General features: G+C 49.3%; 1 protein-coding gene across 1 annotated transcript; it reads left to right on the forward strand.

Annotated features, from left to right (window-relative positions):
- Positions 1-14,394: 14,394 nt before the first annotated feature.
- On the forward strand, positions 14,395-17,818 carry LOC133342826 (homeobox protein CDX-like; the record flags this gene model as incomplete). Its single annotated transcript, XM_061552128.1, has 2 exons — positions 14,395-14,540; positions 15,344-17,818. Coding segments are annotated over 2 exons (362 nt in total), but the record flags the coding sequence as incomplete, so codon positions are not given.
- Positions 17,819-18,266: the final 448 nt, after the last annotated feature.

Genomic DNA, 18,266 nt, shown 5'->3' on the forward strand with positions numbered 1-18,266 from the left:
TGTTGTGGCTTCAACACACCGGTGGGCTAAAGCAGTGAACTATTTGTCTTTTGTCAACGTGACACTTTTTTACTGATTGGCCGTGTCGGTGGTGGAGGGTTTACGACAAATTTATAAATAACGCGATCTAAACCCAAAAACGTTGATTATGCATATTGACCAAGTCGACATCCGTTCTCCCGCGGATGGACTCGCCCTCGTCAGAGGAACGCGGACAATGATTTGCCCACCCCACTTGCGCGGCGCTGGTGAACGGGGAGAGATCCGGGCCACAGCGCATCGATTCCTCCTGCGGGACTTTCGTCGAATCGGTGCCACGGGTGATTTACGAGGCCCGCGGAGTGCGACGGCCGAAGCCGATAAAAAGCGACCCAAAAAAAGTGAATCCGAGCGGCTCAAACGAATCTCCGCCGCGTCGCGTGGAGCGTCCTCGACTAACGTGCACCCATCGCTTGCGTGCCATGTGCAGTGTTGTACGTGCGCACAACGTGTGCACGTGTGTGCATGTGTGTGTGTGCTCGCTAACAGCACTTGCCCCTACAGTCTGTTCAGGCTATACGGGGATCTTGTCTTTGTGCTTGCAAGTGTGGGGGAGCGGTAGTGTAGCGGTTAGCGCGCTGCGCTATGAACCCGGCGACCCGGGTTCGATTTCCGCTCACGGCTAACACCAGTGTCGATTATCTGAACCGGTCCTGGGCCTCCCCTAGGTCGACTCAGCCTTAAATAAGGAGCAGGTGCGGTGTGTAAACATCGCCACCGGGGAGACAAAGGCGGTCGGGCGTGGTGCTGGCCACCCACCCCCTCGTGTACCGTTCCGGCCTTCATAGGTGCTCGCTAACAGCACTTGCCCCAACACTATGTTAAGGCTATACGGGGGATCTTTGATCTTTGATCTTTGCTTGCAAGTGCCGCACGTGTATTTGGTGTACATATATACATAACACGCTTGTGCATTGAGAGACTTTACACACGGTATTTTATCTTCGTATTGAATTGTTTTATGTTACTCGAATGGTTTTATTGACGTGCGTGTATGTTGAACCTGTTAAGGGTCTTAAGAATATGAAGGCTGAGGCGGCATGTGGTGTGGCCAAGAAGCACGCCCGGCCGCCTTTGTCTCCCCGGTGCCAATGTTTGCTTACCGAGCCAGGTATTAATTTCAGGGTGAGTCGATCTACATGCGAGAGACACACAAAAATGCATGCGTGCAAAGGCAAAGATGCCTCGTGTAGCCTTAACAGACTGTTGGGGGCAAGTGCTGTTAACGAGTGGCACCAATGAAGGCCGGCACGGCACACGAGGGGGTGGGGTGGCCAGCACCATGCCCGGCCGCCTTTGTCTCCCCAGTGGCGATGCTTACCCATCGCACCAGGTACTCATTTGAGGCTGAGTCGACCTATGGGAGGCCCAGGACCGATTCAGATAATCGTCACTGGTGTTGGCCGTGAGCGGGAATCGAACCGGGGTCGCCGGATTCGTAGCGCAGCGCGTACACCGCTACGCTTAGCGCGTGCACGCACATACACACACAGGGAGAACAACTACATCGTAATTCTAATCATTGCGCTTTTTGTATGTCAAATTTCGCACGTGTGTACGCGTACGTGTGTTACGTGTGTGCGTGTACGTGTGTTCCCACGTGTGTGTGTACGTGTGAGTGTACGTGTGTGTGCACGTGTGTTCCCACGTGTGTGTGCGTGTACGTGTGTGTGTACATGTGTGCCCACGTGTGTGTGTGTATGTGTGTGTATGTGTGTGTGTTCCCACGTGTGTATGTGTGTGTGTTCCCACGTGTGTGTGTGTTCCAACGTGTGTGTGTGTACGTGTGTGGTGTGTGTTCCCACGTGTGTGTGTGTGTACGTGTGTGTGTGTTCCCACGTGTGTGTGTGCGTGTACGTGTGTTCCGTGTGTGTGTGCGTGTACGTGTGTTCCCACGTGTGTGTGTACGTGTGCGTGTGTACGTGTGCGTGTGTACCCACGTGACCCAGACACCGTTGACCGCCGAGCGCGTCACGTGGAACGTGTTTAACAATCATCGGGCGCGGGATCGGGTTAATTTTTTGATTGAATGTCGAGGCGCGAATGGGCGAACGCGGAAAGACGGAGCGCGTACGGAGCTGGAGTTTGGAGTATTTGTAGGATGCGTTGTGAGCAGTGGTTCTTCACCCCCTACCGCAGCCTTCGGTGCTCAGTACAGGGCATCTCGCACCCCTAGAGGCTGGGGGGGGGGGGGGGGGTAGAGCGTGCACCTCCAAGTTCGCGGGTTCGACAGCCGGCGGCCGCTCCGGTTAATACCCGCTGGTGTATTTGTTGTTGTTGCTGCTGTGTTGTTGTTGTTGCCATAAACGCCGCGCGCCGTTGCTTCGCACGTTGGGCGCTCAAGATCCCCGTAGAGTAGGGCCACGTGTGGAACCGAACCGAACTTCTTTCGCACCGTACGTGGCTAACCGCGTGGCGGCGTAAAACGATTGGGCAAATATATATTTTTTATCGAATTTGGTAAAAAAAATCAAACAAAACCGCCCACGTGGGAAACAAAATCATCGCGACCGGGATTGCAGTGTCGGGTGATGTCGGAGACTTACTCACTTTGAAAATCACCGTCTAAAACTCACGCATTTCTTCAACAGCGCTTTTCCTGTAGCTCAAGACGATGATTACAATGTTAACTGTCTGATTGCGTGACTCTGCAATTATTATTATTTCGCCGTCATCACAGTTCCTTCATTTCATTGGAATTTGAGAGCAGTCACTGATGTTGTTTCTGGTAGGAACCTCCTGGTTACACCAGCCCACAGGGATTGTTGTGTCCGTCCGTCCGTCGTGCATCCAAAAATGGGAGGGGTCGGGCTGGGTGGAGAGGGGAGGGTGGGGAGGGGCTGGGGTGGGGAGGGTGGGGAGGGGCTGGGTGGAGAGGGTGGGGGGTGGTGGGGGGTGGGTGGGGTGGGGCTGGGTGGGGAGGGAGGGGCTGGGTGGGCAGGGTGGGGCTGGGTGGGGAGGGGCTGGTCACCCCGTGGTGCCCTTATAAAACTCAACGTTTAACCGACTCACGCCGGCTTGTGCCCGCCCTCACAGTCGGGCATCATTTGCGGAATACACCACGCCGCCGTTGACCCTGGCCATTGACCGAGCAACCCAACGTTCCTACCAGCTCCCTCCGCAGGAGGAATGTGTTTTTATCAGCTCGCTATTTTCCGAGATTGTATTTCTACTTGTGGGTGTAGTTTAATTTTTATACGTACAGCGCTTTGAGATGCTTCAATATGAAAAGGCCCCTTTCTAAACTATAGCTTGTTATTATTCGTAGTAGCATAGCGACTCTGTGATTAATATTGGCGCGTACGTGCAACGCGCTGACAATTGGATGTCATCTGACCGATTTAGAGTTTGCGCACCGCGCGGCGAACCAGGCGACCTGGGTTCGAGTCCTAACCCGCGATGCCATCGTCACCACCAATGGCAAGTGTGTATCCGAGCTGTGGGCGTGGCCATCCCCTAGCTCCACCGGCCTTAAACGGGTAGCTGGTGCGGGCGCAGCTGGTTCACGGCTCACGTGCATCGGCCGTTGTCGCTGTGGAGTGAATCGTAAGGGGACATGTAGTGCATCATCATCAGGATATCGTTTGGCAGCTCGCATCATCTATCCGTCACGTGCACAATCCGATGCGCGTTCGTTGATGCGCTAACAACAATGAATTGCATCGATTCATCGAGACCACGTCACGCGCGAAGCTACGTGGGGTGAGACAAAGACGGCCACGCGTTGCAATCGTTGGTAAATGGTTCATACCTTAGGTTTTTTCCGGTAAAGTCACGTAGGTAAAAAATAAATAAAAATTAATCAAAGTAAAAGAGAAAATCACGACGTTTCGGAGGCAACACAAGCAGACGGAAGCTTGTGTTGCCTCCGAAACGTCGTGATTTTTTATTTTACTTTTATTGATTTTAATTTTATTTTTTACCTACGTGACTTTACCTAAAAAACCTAAGAGTATGAATCATTGCAGTCACGAAAGCTTCAAATCTAGAATTAAGTTAGTAAGGGTTTTTGTTGTCGTTGTTTTGGTTTAGCCGCTACACGCGTTCCGCTTAATAGGTGCTCGCAAACAATAGCGGTTATCTGTTATTGCCCAATAAAGAGGCAATTCAATTAGCGAGCTCTGAAAATTCGGTTCAATCCACTTTCTCTCTCTCTCTCTCTTTCTCCCGAATGGATTTTTTTCCTGCCTCCAACGGAACATTGAGACGGAGGTCACCCCCCGTTTGGTGTCCCGACGTCAACAGTTGTCAATTCCACATTCACATGACGGGGACTAGTACACTTTCCACGTATATCGCCGTCGAATAGTATTAACGTCTACGGGTTTCTGGAGTTGTTACTCCAGCTATCGATGTGTGTTCTTGGTTCTTTCGGTAAAGTCACGTAGAATGGAAATAATAAAATAATAAAAATTAAACATAATTATTATATTATATTAGTTTATTATATTATCATAGTTTTATTTTATCATTTATTATTTCCATTCTACGTGATTTTTACCGAAAGAACCAAGAAGATGAATCCCTGCAGTCACGAAAGCTTTAAATCGAAACTATCGATATGTGTTCGTCATCCATCTCAAAGGGGGGGGGGGGGGTTGTTTCGCCTGGTTGAATAAACGATGTGGCAGCCGGGTCGTCAGATGGGTAGGTGTTACGGAGGAAGTCGTTTTCTTGGTTCTTTCGGTAAAGCCACGTAGAATGGAAATAAAAATAAATAATAATTCTCACGACGTTTCGGCCACACGCAAGCAGCCGTCCTCAGGTGAAGAACAGGTCTGTCGAGAAGACAGAGGTAGGTCGGTTGTCTCGAGGTAGATAGGGGAGTGCTCATGTGTGTTGGTAGGTCGGGTAGCCAGGCATGTGCGTGTGTGTGTGAACGGGGAGTGGTGAGCGCCACGCTGCGCTACGAACCCGGCCACCCGAGTTCGATTCCCGCTCACGGCCAACAGTAACACTCAGTGACGGATATCTGACACCGGTCCTGGGCCTCCCCTAGGTCGACTCAGCCTCGAATGAGTACCCAGTGCGGTGTGTAAACATCGCCACTGGGGAGACAAAGGCGAGCGGGCGTGGTTCCTGGTCACCCAGCCCCTCGTGTGTCGTGCCGGACGTTATAGGTGCTGCTCGCTAACAGCACTTGCCCCTCGGTCTGTTGAGGCTATAGGGGGTATCTTTGTGTATATGAGAAGGTAGGTGGGTCGGTAAGGCACGAAGTAGGTTTGTAGATAAGTTGGTTGGTAGCGTGGACAGATAAATAGGGGGGTGGGGAGGCGCGAAGTTTGATCAAAGCCTAACACGAGAGAGACGTTTGACTTCTAAACAACTTTTATTGCCGCCAGCAGCAACAGCACTGGAGGCGATTCCGATACGAAACGCACAAATCACCAGCAACACAAATGAAACGAACGCTACAAATCCACGCGCCGTGGCGCTAAATGCACCGCGCACAACACGAAATAAAAGCCACGTGGTGGTGGTGGTGGTGTTTCATCGCGCACGCCACGGTGACGAGCGCGAGAGAGAGGGCGAGAGGGCGAGGGAGTGCGCGTGTGGCGTCTCTCATCCGCGCTGGCGACTCCGAAGTCAGTAGTGGTAGTGGAAATTCCACGTTCCCAGGGACGAGCAGTCGTTTCATCGTAGCCGACCGCACCCCCCGTCTCTCCAACCGCCCGCGTTATGCAAACACCGCGGCTCCGGTCTCCTGCCGATGACCAGCAGCGACAAGGGGAGTCGCCCGGGCCTCTCCGTGTCGAAAAAATAAACAAATAAGAGCGCCGCATTCGTCTTTCGACGTCTCTCTTTTGTTTTACGATCAGTGGAAACAAGAAGATGCTCGGTGTAGTCGGCACTTTGCTTCGTTCATCATTTCGTCAATTTTTTTTTTCAACTTTGCTTTATGTAAACCCCCACCTCTCGCTCTCTCGCTCACTCTCTCGGTCACTCTCTCGCTCACTCTCTCGCTCACTCTCTCGCTCACTCTCTCGCTCACTCTCTCACTCACTCTCCCGCTCACTCTCTCGCTCACTCTCTCGCTCACTCTCTCGCTCACTCTCTCGCTCTCTCTCGTTCTGCACGCAGCCCTTCTCGCGGTCTCTCATCCTCCGGAGCTCGTAAACGGCACCGCGCGAGCCCGCGCGCTATAAGCGGCGAATGATTAACCCCGCGAAATCGTGCGGCTTTGATACGACCGCGGGGGCCAGCGACGTTTTATGTTCCCGCCACCCCCCCAAACCCACGACGCGTACAGCCGGCCGTGTCTCTCCCCCCCCCCCCCCGTGGATCTGTCTCACCCCCGTGGATCTGTTTCACCCACCCCCCCCGTGTCTTCCCGCGTGGTCCGTCTGCCGCCTCGCCTGTTGCACAATCGCACAATCGCGCGCGGTCACCGCGGTCACTCGGCAGTGTTGTGGCATCACTGCTGGCTGGGTGTTAACGACCTCGCTTGGTCGGCGGTGTGTGTCTCTCTCACGTCTCTCCTCTTTGTTTTACGATCAGTGGAGACAAGAAGATGCTCGGTGTAGTCGGCACTTTGCTTCGTTCCATCATTTCGTTTTTTTTTACTTTGCTTTATGTAAACCCCCACCTCTCGCCCACTCTCTCGCTCACTCACTCGCTCACTCACCTCTCTCGCTCACTCACTCGCTCACTCTCTCGGTCACTCTCTCGCTCACTCTCTCGGTCACTCTCTCGCTCCATCTCTCGGTCACTCTCTCGCTCACTCTCTCGGTCACTCTCTCGCTCACTCTCTCGCTCACTCTCGCGGTCACTCTCTCGCTCACTCTCTCGCTCACTCACTCTCTCGCTCACTCTCTCGCTCACTCTCTCGGTCACTCTCTCGCTCACTCACTCGCTCACTCTCTCGGTCACTCTCTCGGTCAGTCTCTCGCTTACTCTCTCGGTCGCTCTCTCGCTCACTCTCTCGCTCACTCACTCGGTCACTCTCTCGCTCACTCTCTCGCTCACTCTCTCGCTCACTCTCTCGCTCACTCTCGCGGTCACTCTCTCGCTCACTCACTCGGTCACTCTCTCGCTCACTCCCTCGCTCACTCTCTCGGTCACTATCTCGCTCACTCTCTCGCTCACTCTCTCGGTCACTCTCTCGCTCACTCTCTCGCTCTCTCTCTCGTTCTGCACGCAGCCCTTCTCGCAGTCCGACGGCCTCCGACGGGTAGCTCATAACTGCTCTCTCCACGTGGTCGCGTGGATGTTTCTCGCCGTGTCCTCCCGGCCCCCCCCTCCACATTTCAGAATCAACGTTTAGAGGATTTGGCCGCTGTACATCTCCACGTGTCGAGCCAATTCGTCGGGCTATCCTTTGTGACCCGGGGTCGCTTTCTGAAAAGCAGCTATATAGCGCAGTGTGCCTAGCCTGGTAACATTAAACAAAATAAATTTCGATTTAAAGCTTTCGTGACTGCAGGGATTCATCTTCTTGGTTCTTTCGTTAAAGTCACAATGACGCTGTCTTCCCGACAGACCTGTTCTTCACCTGAGGACGGCTGCTTGCGTTGTGGCCGAAACGTCGTGAGAATTATTTTATTATGTTTATTTTTATTATTTTATTATTTCCCTTCTACGTGACTTTACCGAAAGAACCAAGAAGATTAAACAAAATAGTTGAGTTTTTAGTGTTGTGGGTTAGCGCGCCGCGCTACGAACCCGGCGACCCGAGTTCGATGCACGCTCACGGCCAACACCAGTGACGATTTTCTGAAACGGGTCCTGGGTCTCTCCTAAGGTGCGGTGTGTAAACATCGTCACTGGGGAGACAAAGGCGGCCGGGCGTGGTGCTGGCCATCCACCCCTCGTGCACCGGGCCGGCCTTGATAGGCGCTGCTCGCTAGCAGCACTTGCCCCAACAGTCTGTTGGAGTCTATCTGCGGAGACTTTGTCTTGGTTGGACTCAGGGTTCGAGTGTTCGCGGTGCTGTGTCATCATCGCTCGGCCGAGATCAAGAGTGATGTGTCCTCATTGGCAGTGGCATTCAAGACGAGCATAATAATTTACGGGTTTTTTTTTAAATGCATTCTTTATTGCATCTCACAAACGCCATATAGTTAATTTACAATCACATTCATGGCTGAGATCGATTCATAGCAATTATTCTAACTATACGACTACAGTATTCAGCGAATTAAAACTTCAGAAAATAAAAGTGAGTAAACAAATCAAGAAATGGTTACAATATAAAATTTTAAACAACAGAATCTGCTGATGCATTAAAGCCCTTGATGCACAAAGGCAGCGTCCTTCACTCATTTTCAGAGGAGCAGGGGGCCTGCCACTTTCGCCGATAAGGCCTCATCAGCAGTGTCAGGACCCTGCCACACATTTGAAACCATTGTTGGGTTTGACAGCGCCACGATGATGATGATGGGGGGGGGGGGGGGGGGGTGTGTGGGCGGTGTCACCGTTTGCGTTTTGTTTCTGGGGCCTTAATGCTCGGAACGTATTCTGAAAGGGACTCAACATCGGACCTCATCCGAATTATTCCCATGCACGGCTGCAGTAGACGGGGTCCTTCCTGGCATAGGGGGGGGACTCGACGAAGGGCAGCTGCCCCTGTGCGGCACAATAATAATAATGTCAGTTTGTGTGTAAGTTGCATGTTGAACTTCTTTCGCACCGTACGTAGTAGCCAACCGTGCTATGTATGTCTGTTGCTTTGTATGTATGCAATGAGGAAGACTTGGACAATGGTTCTCCGTCGTCGTCGAGAGGGGGTTCACAGTGAGAGCTTGGGGTTCGTACACGAGGGAGCTTCGTTATGGTGTCACCGATCACCCAGTCACGGCTACATCAGTGACATCTCAAGGGAGGGAGGCCTCGATTTCAAAGTACGCAGGCATTCGCGAACGAATGTGTCACGTTGATACTAACCCAAAAAACCTTTAATTTGAATAAAATTGAAAAATTAAATCTAAATTAAATTGTAAACATCACCAGTGGAAGATGTTTTCCAGTCACGAGATTTTTTTTTAAAGTTCAGTTTGTGCAACACAACCAGCTTACACGACTACTTAGGCCGATCGTGTCGGCGAGCAGCACCGATGACGAACGGCACGATAAACGAGGAGGTGGGTTGACAGCGCCTCGCCCGACGTTTACCGCACACGGCACCAGCTAATCATTTAAGGCTGAGTCGACCTAGGTGGAGGCCAAGGACCGGTTCATAAAAATCACCACCGGGTGTTCGCGGCCTTGAGCGGGAATCGAACTCGCAGTGCGCTACCACTCCGCCACCGCTCCCCACACACCAGAGGTCGCAAACCGGGTACCCGATACCCGTACCCTACCCGATACCCGGCTACCCGTACCCGGCCGGGTACGGGTACGGGTAGCCGTTTTGCGACCTTGGTGCGGCCGGGTACGGGTACGGGTAGGCCGTGAGTCACTGGTGAGTAACTGTTTGTCACTCATTCCCCAACGTCTTGTCTCTTCTCACAATTCAAGTTCCTAGAATCAACCCACCCGCGCCTGCAACATGGCTTCATCCCAGAGGTCGCAATCAGGTACCCGATACCCGTACCCTACCCGATACCCGGCCGGGTACGGGTAGGGTACGGGTACGGGTATCCATTTGCGACCACTGGTGCAGCCGGGGTACGGGTAAGGAATCAAAACCCGTTTGCGACCTCTGCCACAAACACACGCACGTGTGTGTGTGTGTGCACGGATGTTGCCCAACCTCGCTCCGTCACGCGGCGTGATTCGTGCCGACCTGAAGCGGTGCTCGCTAACACCGCCAGCAGACCCGCTCGCTGCTTGCGGGGCTGATGTTCGTGCACAGCGGGTTCCCCTCCAGATGATTTACGCCTTTCCCCGTTTCACGTGGTTTCGCAGATACGTCGTCATTTCATCAAATGATTTGCGACAGGATCGTGGCGAATGGTTTGGGGCCGTCCATCGAGTGCGCACGCAAACACAATCTGTCAAAAGCGTGACCCCTCTCTGTACGCACGCGGACTTTTTACAAAACCACCACCACCCCCGAATCCTATAGAACGGCCGATATTAATCCACGCAGAAATGATCAAGGATTATGAATAATATTCACGTGTTGAAGCAAATCAGATAGTCCACACCGCCGGACTATCGAACTCAGTTGATGTAGACAATTATTATCGAGGCTTCACCACCCACCCCATTGTCAGTAGACGCCCCCATACGCAAGTGAACGCATTTGGGTTAACCCCCTCCTCCTTCCCCCTCCATGCGTACAGTACGCACTAAATGTATGGCCCCTTCAGGGGTTGTTATCTGTGTTATAGACTCGTTAGTCGAGTACGCATGGCGGGGAGCACAGTCACGGTAACTGTTCACGCAGTCCCAGGGAAGAGCTACAGTCTGTGTATTGTAGTGTATAGTGTATAGTAGTGTATAGTGTATAGTAGTGTTAGTGTATAGTAGTGTATAGTATATAGTAGTGTATAGTATATAGTAGTGTATAGTATATAGTAGTGTATAGTGTATAGTAGTGTATAGTAGTGTATAGTGTATAGTAGTGTATAGTGTATAGTAGTGTATAGTGTATAGTAATGTTTAGTAGTGTATAGTGTATAGTGGTGTATAGTATATAGCAGTGTATAGTGTAGTGTATAGTAATGTTAGTAGTGTATAGTGTATAGTAGTGTATAGTGTATAGTAGTGTTATAGTGTATAGTAGTGTATAGTGTATTGTAGTGTATAGTGTATAGTAGTGTATAGTGTAGTGTATAGTAATGTATAGTAGTGTATAGTGTAGTGTATAGTGTAGTGTATAGTGTAGTGTATAGTATAGTAGTGTATAGTGTAGTATATAGTAATGTATAGTTGTGTCTAGTAGTGTATAATAGTGTATAGTGTATAGTAGTGTATTGTGTAGTGTATAGTAATGTTTAGTAGTGTATAGTGTATAGTAGTGTATAGTGTAGTGTATAGTAATGTATAGTAGTGTAGTGTATAGTAGTGTATAGTGTATTGTAGTGTATAGTATAGTGTATAGTGTAGTGTATAGTGTAGTGTATAGTGTAGTGTATAGTATATAGTAGTGTATAGTGTAGTGTATAGTAATGTATAGTTGTGTCTAGTAGTGTATAATAGTGTATAGTGGAGTAGTGTATAGTGTAGTGTATAGTAGTGTAAAGGAGTGTATAGTGTAGTGTATAGTAGTGTATAGTAGTGTATAGTGTAGTGTATAGTAGTGTATAGTGTAGTGTATAGTAATGTATAGTAGTGTATAGTGTAGTGTATAGTGTAGTGTATAGTAATGTATAGTAGTGTATAGTGTAGTGCATAGTAGTGTAGTGTATAGTGTAGTGTATAGTGTAGTGTATAGTAGTGTATAGTGTAGTGTATAGTAATGTATAGTTGTGTCTAGTAGTGTATAGTGTAGTGTATACTAATGTATAGTGGTGTATAGTGTAGTGTATAGTGTAGTGTATAGTAGTGTATAGTGTAGTGTATAGTAATGTATAGTAGTGTAGTGTATAGTAGTGTATAGTAGTGTATAGTGTAGTGTATAGTGTAGTGTATAGTAGTGTATAGTGTAGTGTATATTGTAGTGTATAGTAGTGTATAGTGTAGTGTATAGTAATGTATATTTGTGTCTAGTAGTGTATAGTGTAGTGTATAGTGTAGTGTATAGTGTAGTGTATAGTAGTGTATAGTGTTGTGTATAGTAATGTATAGTTATGTCTAGTAGTGTATAGTGCAGTGTATACTAATGTATAGTAGTGCAGTGTATAGTAGTGTATAGTGTATTGTAGTGTATAGTGTAGTGTATACTAATGTATAGTGTGTCTAGTAGTGTATAGTATAGTGTATAGTGTAGTGTATAGTGTAGTGTATAGTGTAGTTTATAGTAATGTATAGTTGTGTCTAGTAGCGTATAGTGTAGTGAATACTAATGTATAGTAGTGTATAGTGTAGTGTATAGTGTAGTGTATAGTAGTGTATAGTAGTGTATAGTGTAGTGTATACTAATGTATAGTAGTCCAGTGTATAGTAGTGTATAGTGTATTGTAGTGTATAGTGTAGTGTATACTAATGTATAGTTGTGTCTAGTAGTGTATAGTATAGTGTATAGTGTAGTGTATAGTGTAGTGTATAGTGTAGTGTATAGTGTAGTGTATAGTAATGTATAGTTGTGTCTAGTAGTGTATAGTGTAGTGTATACTAATGTATAGTAGTGTATAGTGTAGTGTATAGTGTAGTGTATAGTAGTCTATAGTAGTGTATAGTGTAGTGTATACTAATGTATAGTAGTGCAATGTATAGGATTGTATAGTGTAGTGTTAGATCGCGTAAATGTGTCGTTAAAACCCACCTTCACCCGGCAGTGAAAATTCGCGAGGTTCGTGAAATCGTGCACTCGAATTGTGGGTGCTGTTTGTGGCTTGACTCTCCAACGCACCTTGTGGTGCTGAAGTAAGTCACTGATTGGCATGTGTCTTGATTTAAAGCTTTCGTGACTGCAGGGATTCATCTTTTTGGTTCTTTCGGTAAAGTCACGTAGAAGGGAAGTAATAAAATAATAAAAATGAAACATAATAAAATTAAAATAAAATTAAAATTAATAAAATTGAAATTTTATTATGTTTTATTTTTATTATTTTATTACTTCCCTTCTACGTGACTTTACCGAAAGAACCAAGAAGATGGTATGTGTCTGTTTACGTGACAACCCTCACTAATTGGCTGTGTCGGGTGGTGGCGGGTTTAACGACACATTTATATATTGACGCCATCTAACACCCCCCTCCAAAACCCGCCTCTATAATTAGGCCACGTGTGTTTCATCACGTGGCGAAAGTAATAATCTGCCTGCGTCAGGTGGCGGAGGGTTTACGACGCGATCGATCTGACTGACACCCTCCCCCCCCCACACACACAGTCAATTGTCCATCTGCGTGATGATCTCTGTCGACGGCGTTTGTCTCCCTTGTTCTCGTGCGCATTCGCATTACGCGCCTCCATGCAGCCTCGAAAAACTTGTCCCATACGTGGCCGCGGATTCGGACCGCAGTGATTTCAGCCGCATCATCTCTACATAACAAAAAGGCTCAGTCCCTTTTACACGCACCTTTACATCATCCGCACCTAGTTTACACAACAAAGGCTCATTCCTAACAGCGTGCTTCAGCCGCACCGAACCTCACAATAATAATATCCACGTGCCTACCTTGGCTCCTCCCACCTTCAACCAGTATATATATAGAAATACTGTTTCTTGGAATTTCTCTCATTTACTTGATACAGCTATCGTGCTGTGACGGTTCCACCTGAAGACGGAAGCTTGTGTTGCCTCCGAAACGTCGTGATTTTTCTTTTCTTTTTCTTTTATTAATTTCATTTTTTTACCTACGTAAATTTACCGAGAAAAAAAACCTAAGAATATGAATCCTTGCAGCCACGAAAGCTTCAAATCTAGAATTACTGTGAGAGCCTCGGTGCAGACGTGATTAGCTCCAGCGTAACAGCGTAACGCCACTCCTGAGTTGGGTTAGTCGCGGCTTGTGCAGAATCAGAACTTGTTACCGTTATTCACGTATTCATTGCACGCCTCTGCCCATGCTGCTGTTGTGCATTCGTTCGGGGCGACGCGCGCGATGGTTTGGCACGGCGTTCAAGGCCTCGCCCGGGGAGGTGAAGCGAAACGTCGGACATGTCGCCGAACAACACGCGACACAACCGGAACACTCATCGGATATACGTCGTAACTTTAACAAGTACATTTAGTTTTGATTTGGTGTTTGAAATAAATAAATATATAAATATATATATATAAATCGGTCCTTCATTTCAGCTGGAGCTGCCCATGGCTGAGCTCCGGAATATATTTCCGTGCCCCCCCCCCCCCCAATTGGGGGCAGGGAAGGGGGCGGGGGGGAGGGGAGCCCAGGCGGTTGGGAGTTTTGGAGGACGCAGAAAACCCTCAGTTTAACACGTAGCAGGCTTTCGCGACCAATATTATTCATAATCAACGTTTTTGGGTTTAGATCGCGTTATTTATAAATGTGTCGTAACCCTCCACCACCCGACACGGCCAATCAGTAAAAAAGTGTCACGTTGACAAAAGACAATTAGTTCAGTGCTTTAGCCCACCGGTGTGTTGAAGCGCGAAACCACAACATTTACAATTTGAGTACGACGTTTCGCTGGTAATTGCATCCAGCATCATCGGGCAATTCGCCAGAATGGTGAGGCTCTGCTGTGTCTCCCGTTCTTATATAGAGCAGCAGCAGGGTGACGTCATCCTGTAAAAATTTCCCCGACAAAAAAATTCCCTGATTTCAATTCATCACCTCCCCACCCACCCCCACCCCCTCCACCACCACCACAACAACAACAACTCTCCGTTCTTCCCCGCAGGCAAAACGCGTACCAAGGATAAGTACCGCGTGGTGTACTCGGACTATCAGCGGCTGGAGCTGGAGAAGGAGTTCCAGGCGAACCGATTCATCACCATCAGGCGCAAGTCCGAGCTCGCATCGCACCTGGGCCTCTCCGAGAGACAGGTCAGGGCCTCCAGCCAGGAACTCGATCGATGTCACAAGGGTGGACACAAACCCGATTTTTTTTTTACAGCGGCAGGCATCGGGTTTTTTCTTTAATACATTAAACCCGATTTCGGGGATTGAAACCTGGTTTAATGAATGCGAAACTCTGATCCAAGGCATAGGCTGCTTCCTCGTCGGTGCTGCTATCGTACTCGGGGCCATCGGGCACGAGGTAGTTGTAGAATGCGGCAGGCAGGTTGGTCTTGATGAACACGAGCTTCTCCTCCACAATCGTGGGCGCCAGTGAGTTCCTTAGCTTGGAATGGATGAAGCCCATTAAGTTCATTTAGTAGGTATAGCACTGTGAGCCATTCGGCTCTTGAATCGGGTGCAACCGCAACAAACAAAACACACGAACAAGAAAAATCTTAAAGTTACTATGTGACTATGTGCAAACTGAAAATCTAGGGGGGAAAAACAGCAAAAATTCCAGAAAAAAACCCACCGTACACTAACGTTGAGAAGTTCCGCTCGGATGCCGCAATTAGAACCAATTAACCCGGATTTCTCCCAATCTCAGATGATCGGGTTTAATATAAAAAGACAATGAAACCCGATTGTAAAGAACCCGACTGTGCCACCCGTGCGCCGTCGTAGCTGTGACACACACAAAGCCTAACGCGCACACACGCACACGCGCACTCTGCATGCGCACGCACACACACAGAGGCTAACGCACACGCACACACGCGCGCGTTCTGTATGCACACACACACAGGCTAACGCGCACACCTGCGCGTCTGCGTGCTGTGCCGACGCAGGTGAAGATCTGGTTCCAGAACCGACGAGCGAAGGAACGGAAAGTGAATAAGAAGATGCAGCAGCAGCAGCAGCAGCAGCAACAACAACAGCAGCAGCAGCAACCGCGCGTATCGTCAGCCTCCCCAGAGATCTCGTCGGGCATGCCGACTCATAGCAGCGGCGCAAACGTCGTGAGCAGCAGCAGCCTCATCTCGGGAGGGGTTTCCCTGCAGTGAGAGCCATCGGGGGGCAACCCACACGCAACGTCGGCCCGCCAACGTTGGCGCGACGTTGGCCCGCCAACGTTGGCGCGACGCTGGTCCACACCCGTTAGGTGCGCGTGGGGTGTACATTGCGGTCCGCGTGTGAACGTGTGAGTGGCGTCTACGTCGTGCGTTTTGTGATATATTAAAAATAGTAATGTATAAGTTGGGCGGCAATGCGTCTGTGTGTGTGTGTCAAATCAAGATTGTCTTTGTTGCTGTTGCTGTTGTTTCGTGCGCGTGGTTAGTCGATCTTAAACCACCTGGGGGGGGGGGGTTGTGTTTCCCGTGATCTCCTACCAGTACCTAGCCTGGCACCGGAGCTGCGGGTGACGTTGCCGTTGCTTGCAAGTCGGTTGTTGTTGTTGTTGATGTTGTTGATGTTGTTGTTAGAGCTGCGTGCGCGTTTGTGCGCGTGGTGGTGGGGGGGGGGGAGAGCGGTTACCGCGTTGCGCTACGAACCCGGCCACCCGAGTTGGTCTTGGATCTCCCCTAGGTCGACTCAGCCTCAAATGTGTATCTGGTGCGGTGTGGTGAGCATCGACAGTGGGGAGACAAAGGCGGCTGAGCGTGGAGCTGGCCACCCCACCCGCTCGTGTACCGTGCCAGCCTTCGTAGGTGCTACTCGCTAACAGCACTTGCCCCTACAGTCAACGGGGGATCTTTGTCTTTGGAATCGTGTGTACGCGGGCATGTCCACGTGTGTAAATGTCTATGCTGGTGGTGGTGTATGCTTGCTTGCTATGTATTTGTCAGTGTGCATATGTGTGTGCCGGGTGGCTAAAGCACAGCAAGTTTACACAGTAGGGGGGCACAGGTGGTGCATCAGCCAGTCATCTCGGTCTTCTCAGTCAGTCGATCCGTGGCACCTGCTGGGTCTGCCCCGTGACCTCCTGCCAGCGGGTGTTCGACACTTCACGTGGCCTCAAGGTGCACATGGCCTGGCACGAGCGTCGTGGTGACGTCACCGCCACTTAGTGGCGAATGGCGGTTGTTGTTGTTGTTGTGTTGAATCCCCCCCTTAACATCGTACACAGATGTGAAGCTTTCGTGACTGCAGGAATGAATCGATCACGACGTTTCGATGGCCACACAAGACACCGTTTTCCCACCTGAAGATGTTTGCTTGTGCGGCGATCGAAACGTCCTGATTTATTATTATTTTTTCTACCTTACGTGACTTCACCGAAATAACCAAATAGCATCGTACACAGAGGCAAGCGGTATCAGAACTCGTCCCTGGGGCTCCTCTAGGTCGACTCGGCCTTAAATTAATACCTGCTGCTGCTGCTACGAGCTGGCATAAACATAAACACTGGGGATACAAACTCGTCTGGTGTGTGTCTGGTGTGTGTCTCTGTGTGTGTGTCTCTGTGTGTGTCTGTGTGTGTGTCTCTGTGTGTGTGTGTCTGTGTGTGTGTATCTGTGTGTGTATCTGTGTGTGTGTGTCTGTGTGTGTGTGTGTCTGGTGTGTGTGTTAGTGTGTCTCTGTGTGTGTCTGGTGAGTGTGTCTCTGTGTGTGTGTCTCTGTGTGTGTGTCTCTGTGTGTGTCTGTGTGTGTACAGAGTGGGGAGCGGTAGTGTAGCGGTTAGCGCTACGCTGCGCTACGAACCCAACGACACGGGTTCGATTCCCGCCCACGGCCAACACCGGTGACGATTATCTGAACTAGTCTTGGGCCTCCCCTAGGTCGACTCGGCCTCAAATAAGTACCCGGTGCGATGTATAGTTAACATCGCCACTGGGCACCCACCCCCTCATGTGCCGTGCCGGCCTTCATAGGTGCTACTCGCTAACAGCACTTGCCCCAACAGTCTGTCCAGGCTACACGAGGGGGGGTGATCTTTGTCTTTGTGTGGCGAGGCTGGTGTGTCCAGGCAGGCGCTACTCTGCATCTTCTACATCAGCCAAGAGGAGAAGGAGACCGCGTGTCTTCAGAACCCCCCCCCAACTTCGCCCCTTAGCTTCGCGTGCTTCTGTACACTTTGAGTAGATACAAAGACAAAGATCCCCCGTGTAGCCTGTAACGGACTGTTGGGGCAAGTGCTGTTAGCGAATAGCACCTATGAAGGCCGGAATGGTACACGAGGGGGTGGGTGGCCAGCACCACGCCCGACCGCCTTTGTGTATTGTGTAACGTGTTTACTTGATTAATTATGTGTTGTGTAACGTGTTGTCTGTATTACTTGTGTATTGTGTAACATGTTATCTTTATCGATTGTGTGTTATTTAACGTGTTATTTTATTCATTGTGTCTTGTGTAACGTGTTGTCTTTATTAAGTATGTGTTGTGTAACGTGTTGTCTTTATTGATTGTGTGTTATACTTTTTAGTTTTAAACAGTCTGCATCAGCAGCAGAACATGCTTTCCCAACTGATGACGGACGCTTCTGTTGCGCCCGAAACGTCGTGATTTAATTGAGTTGTTTTCATTTTTTTTTACCTACGTGACTTTACCGAAAAAAACAAAGAGTATGAATCCTTGCAGTCACGAAATCTTCAAATCTAGAATTAATTGTGTATTGTCTAATGTGTTATCTTTATTAATTGTGTACAGTTATCTTCATTAATTATGTTACCTAATCAGTTGTGCATTGGCTCGCGTGTTCCACATTGCGTGATTCATTTAGAATCGTTAAATTCACCTTGCATTGTCAAAATTTAATTCCGGTAGAGCTGA

This window comes from Lethenteron reissneri, chromosome 16 (genome assembly GCF_015708825.2).
Source record: "Lethenteron reissneri isolate LAM-NWPU_2019-01 chromosome 16, ASM1570882v1, whole genome shotgun sequence".
In the NCBI taxonomy this organism is placed as follows: domain Eukaryota; kingdom Metazoa; phylum Chordata; class Hyperoartia; order Petromyzontiformes; family Petromyzontidae; genus Lethenteron; species Lethenteron reissneri.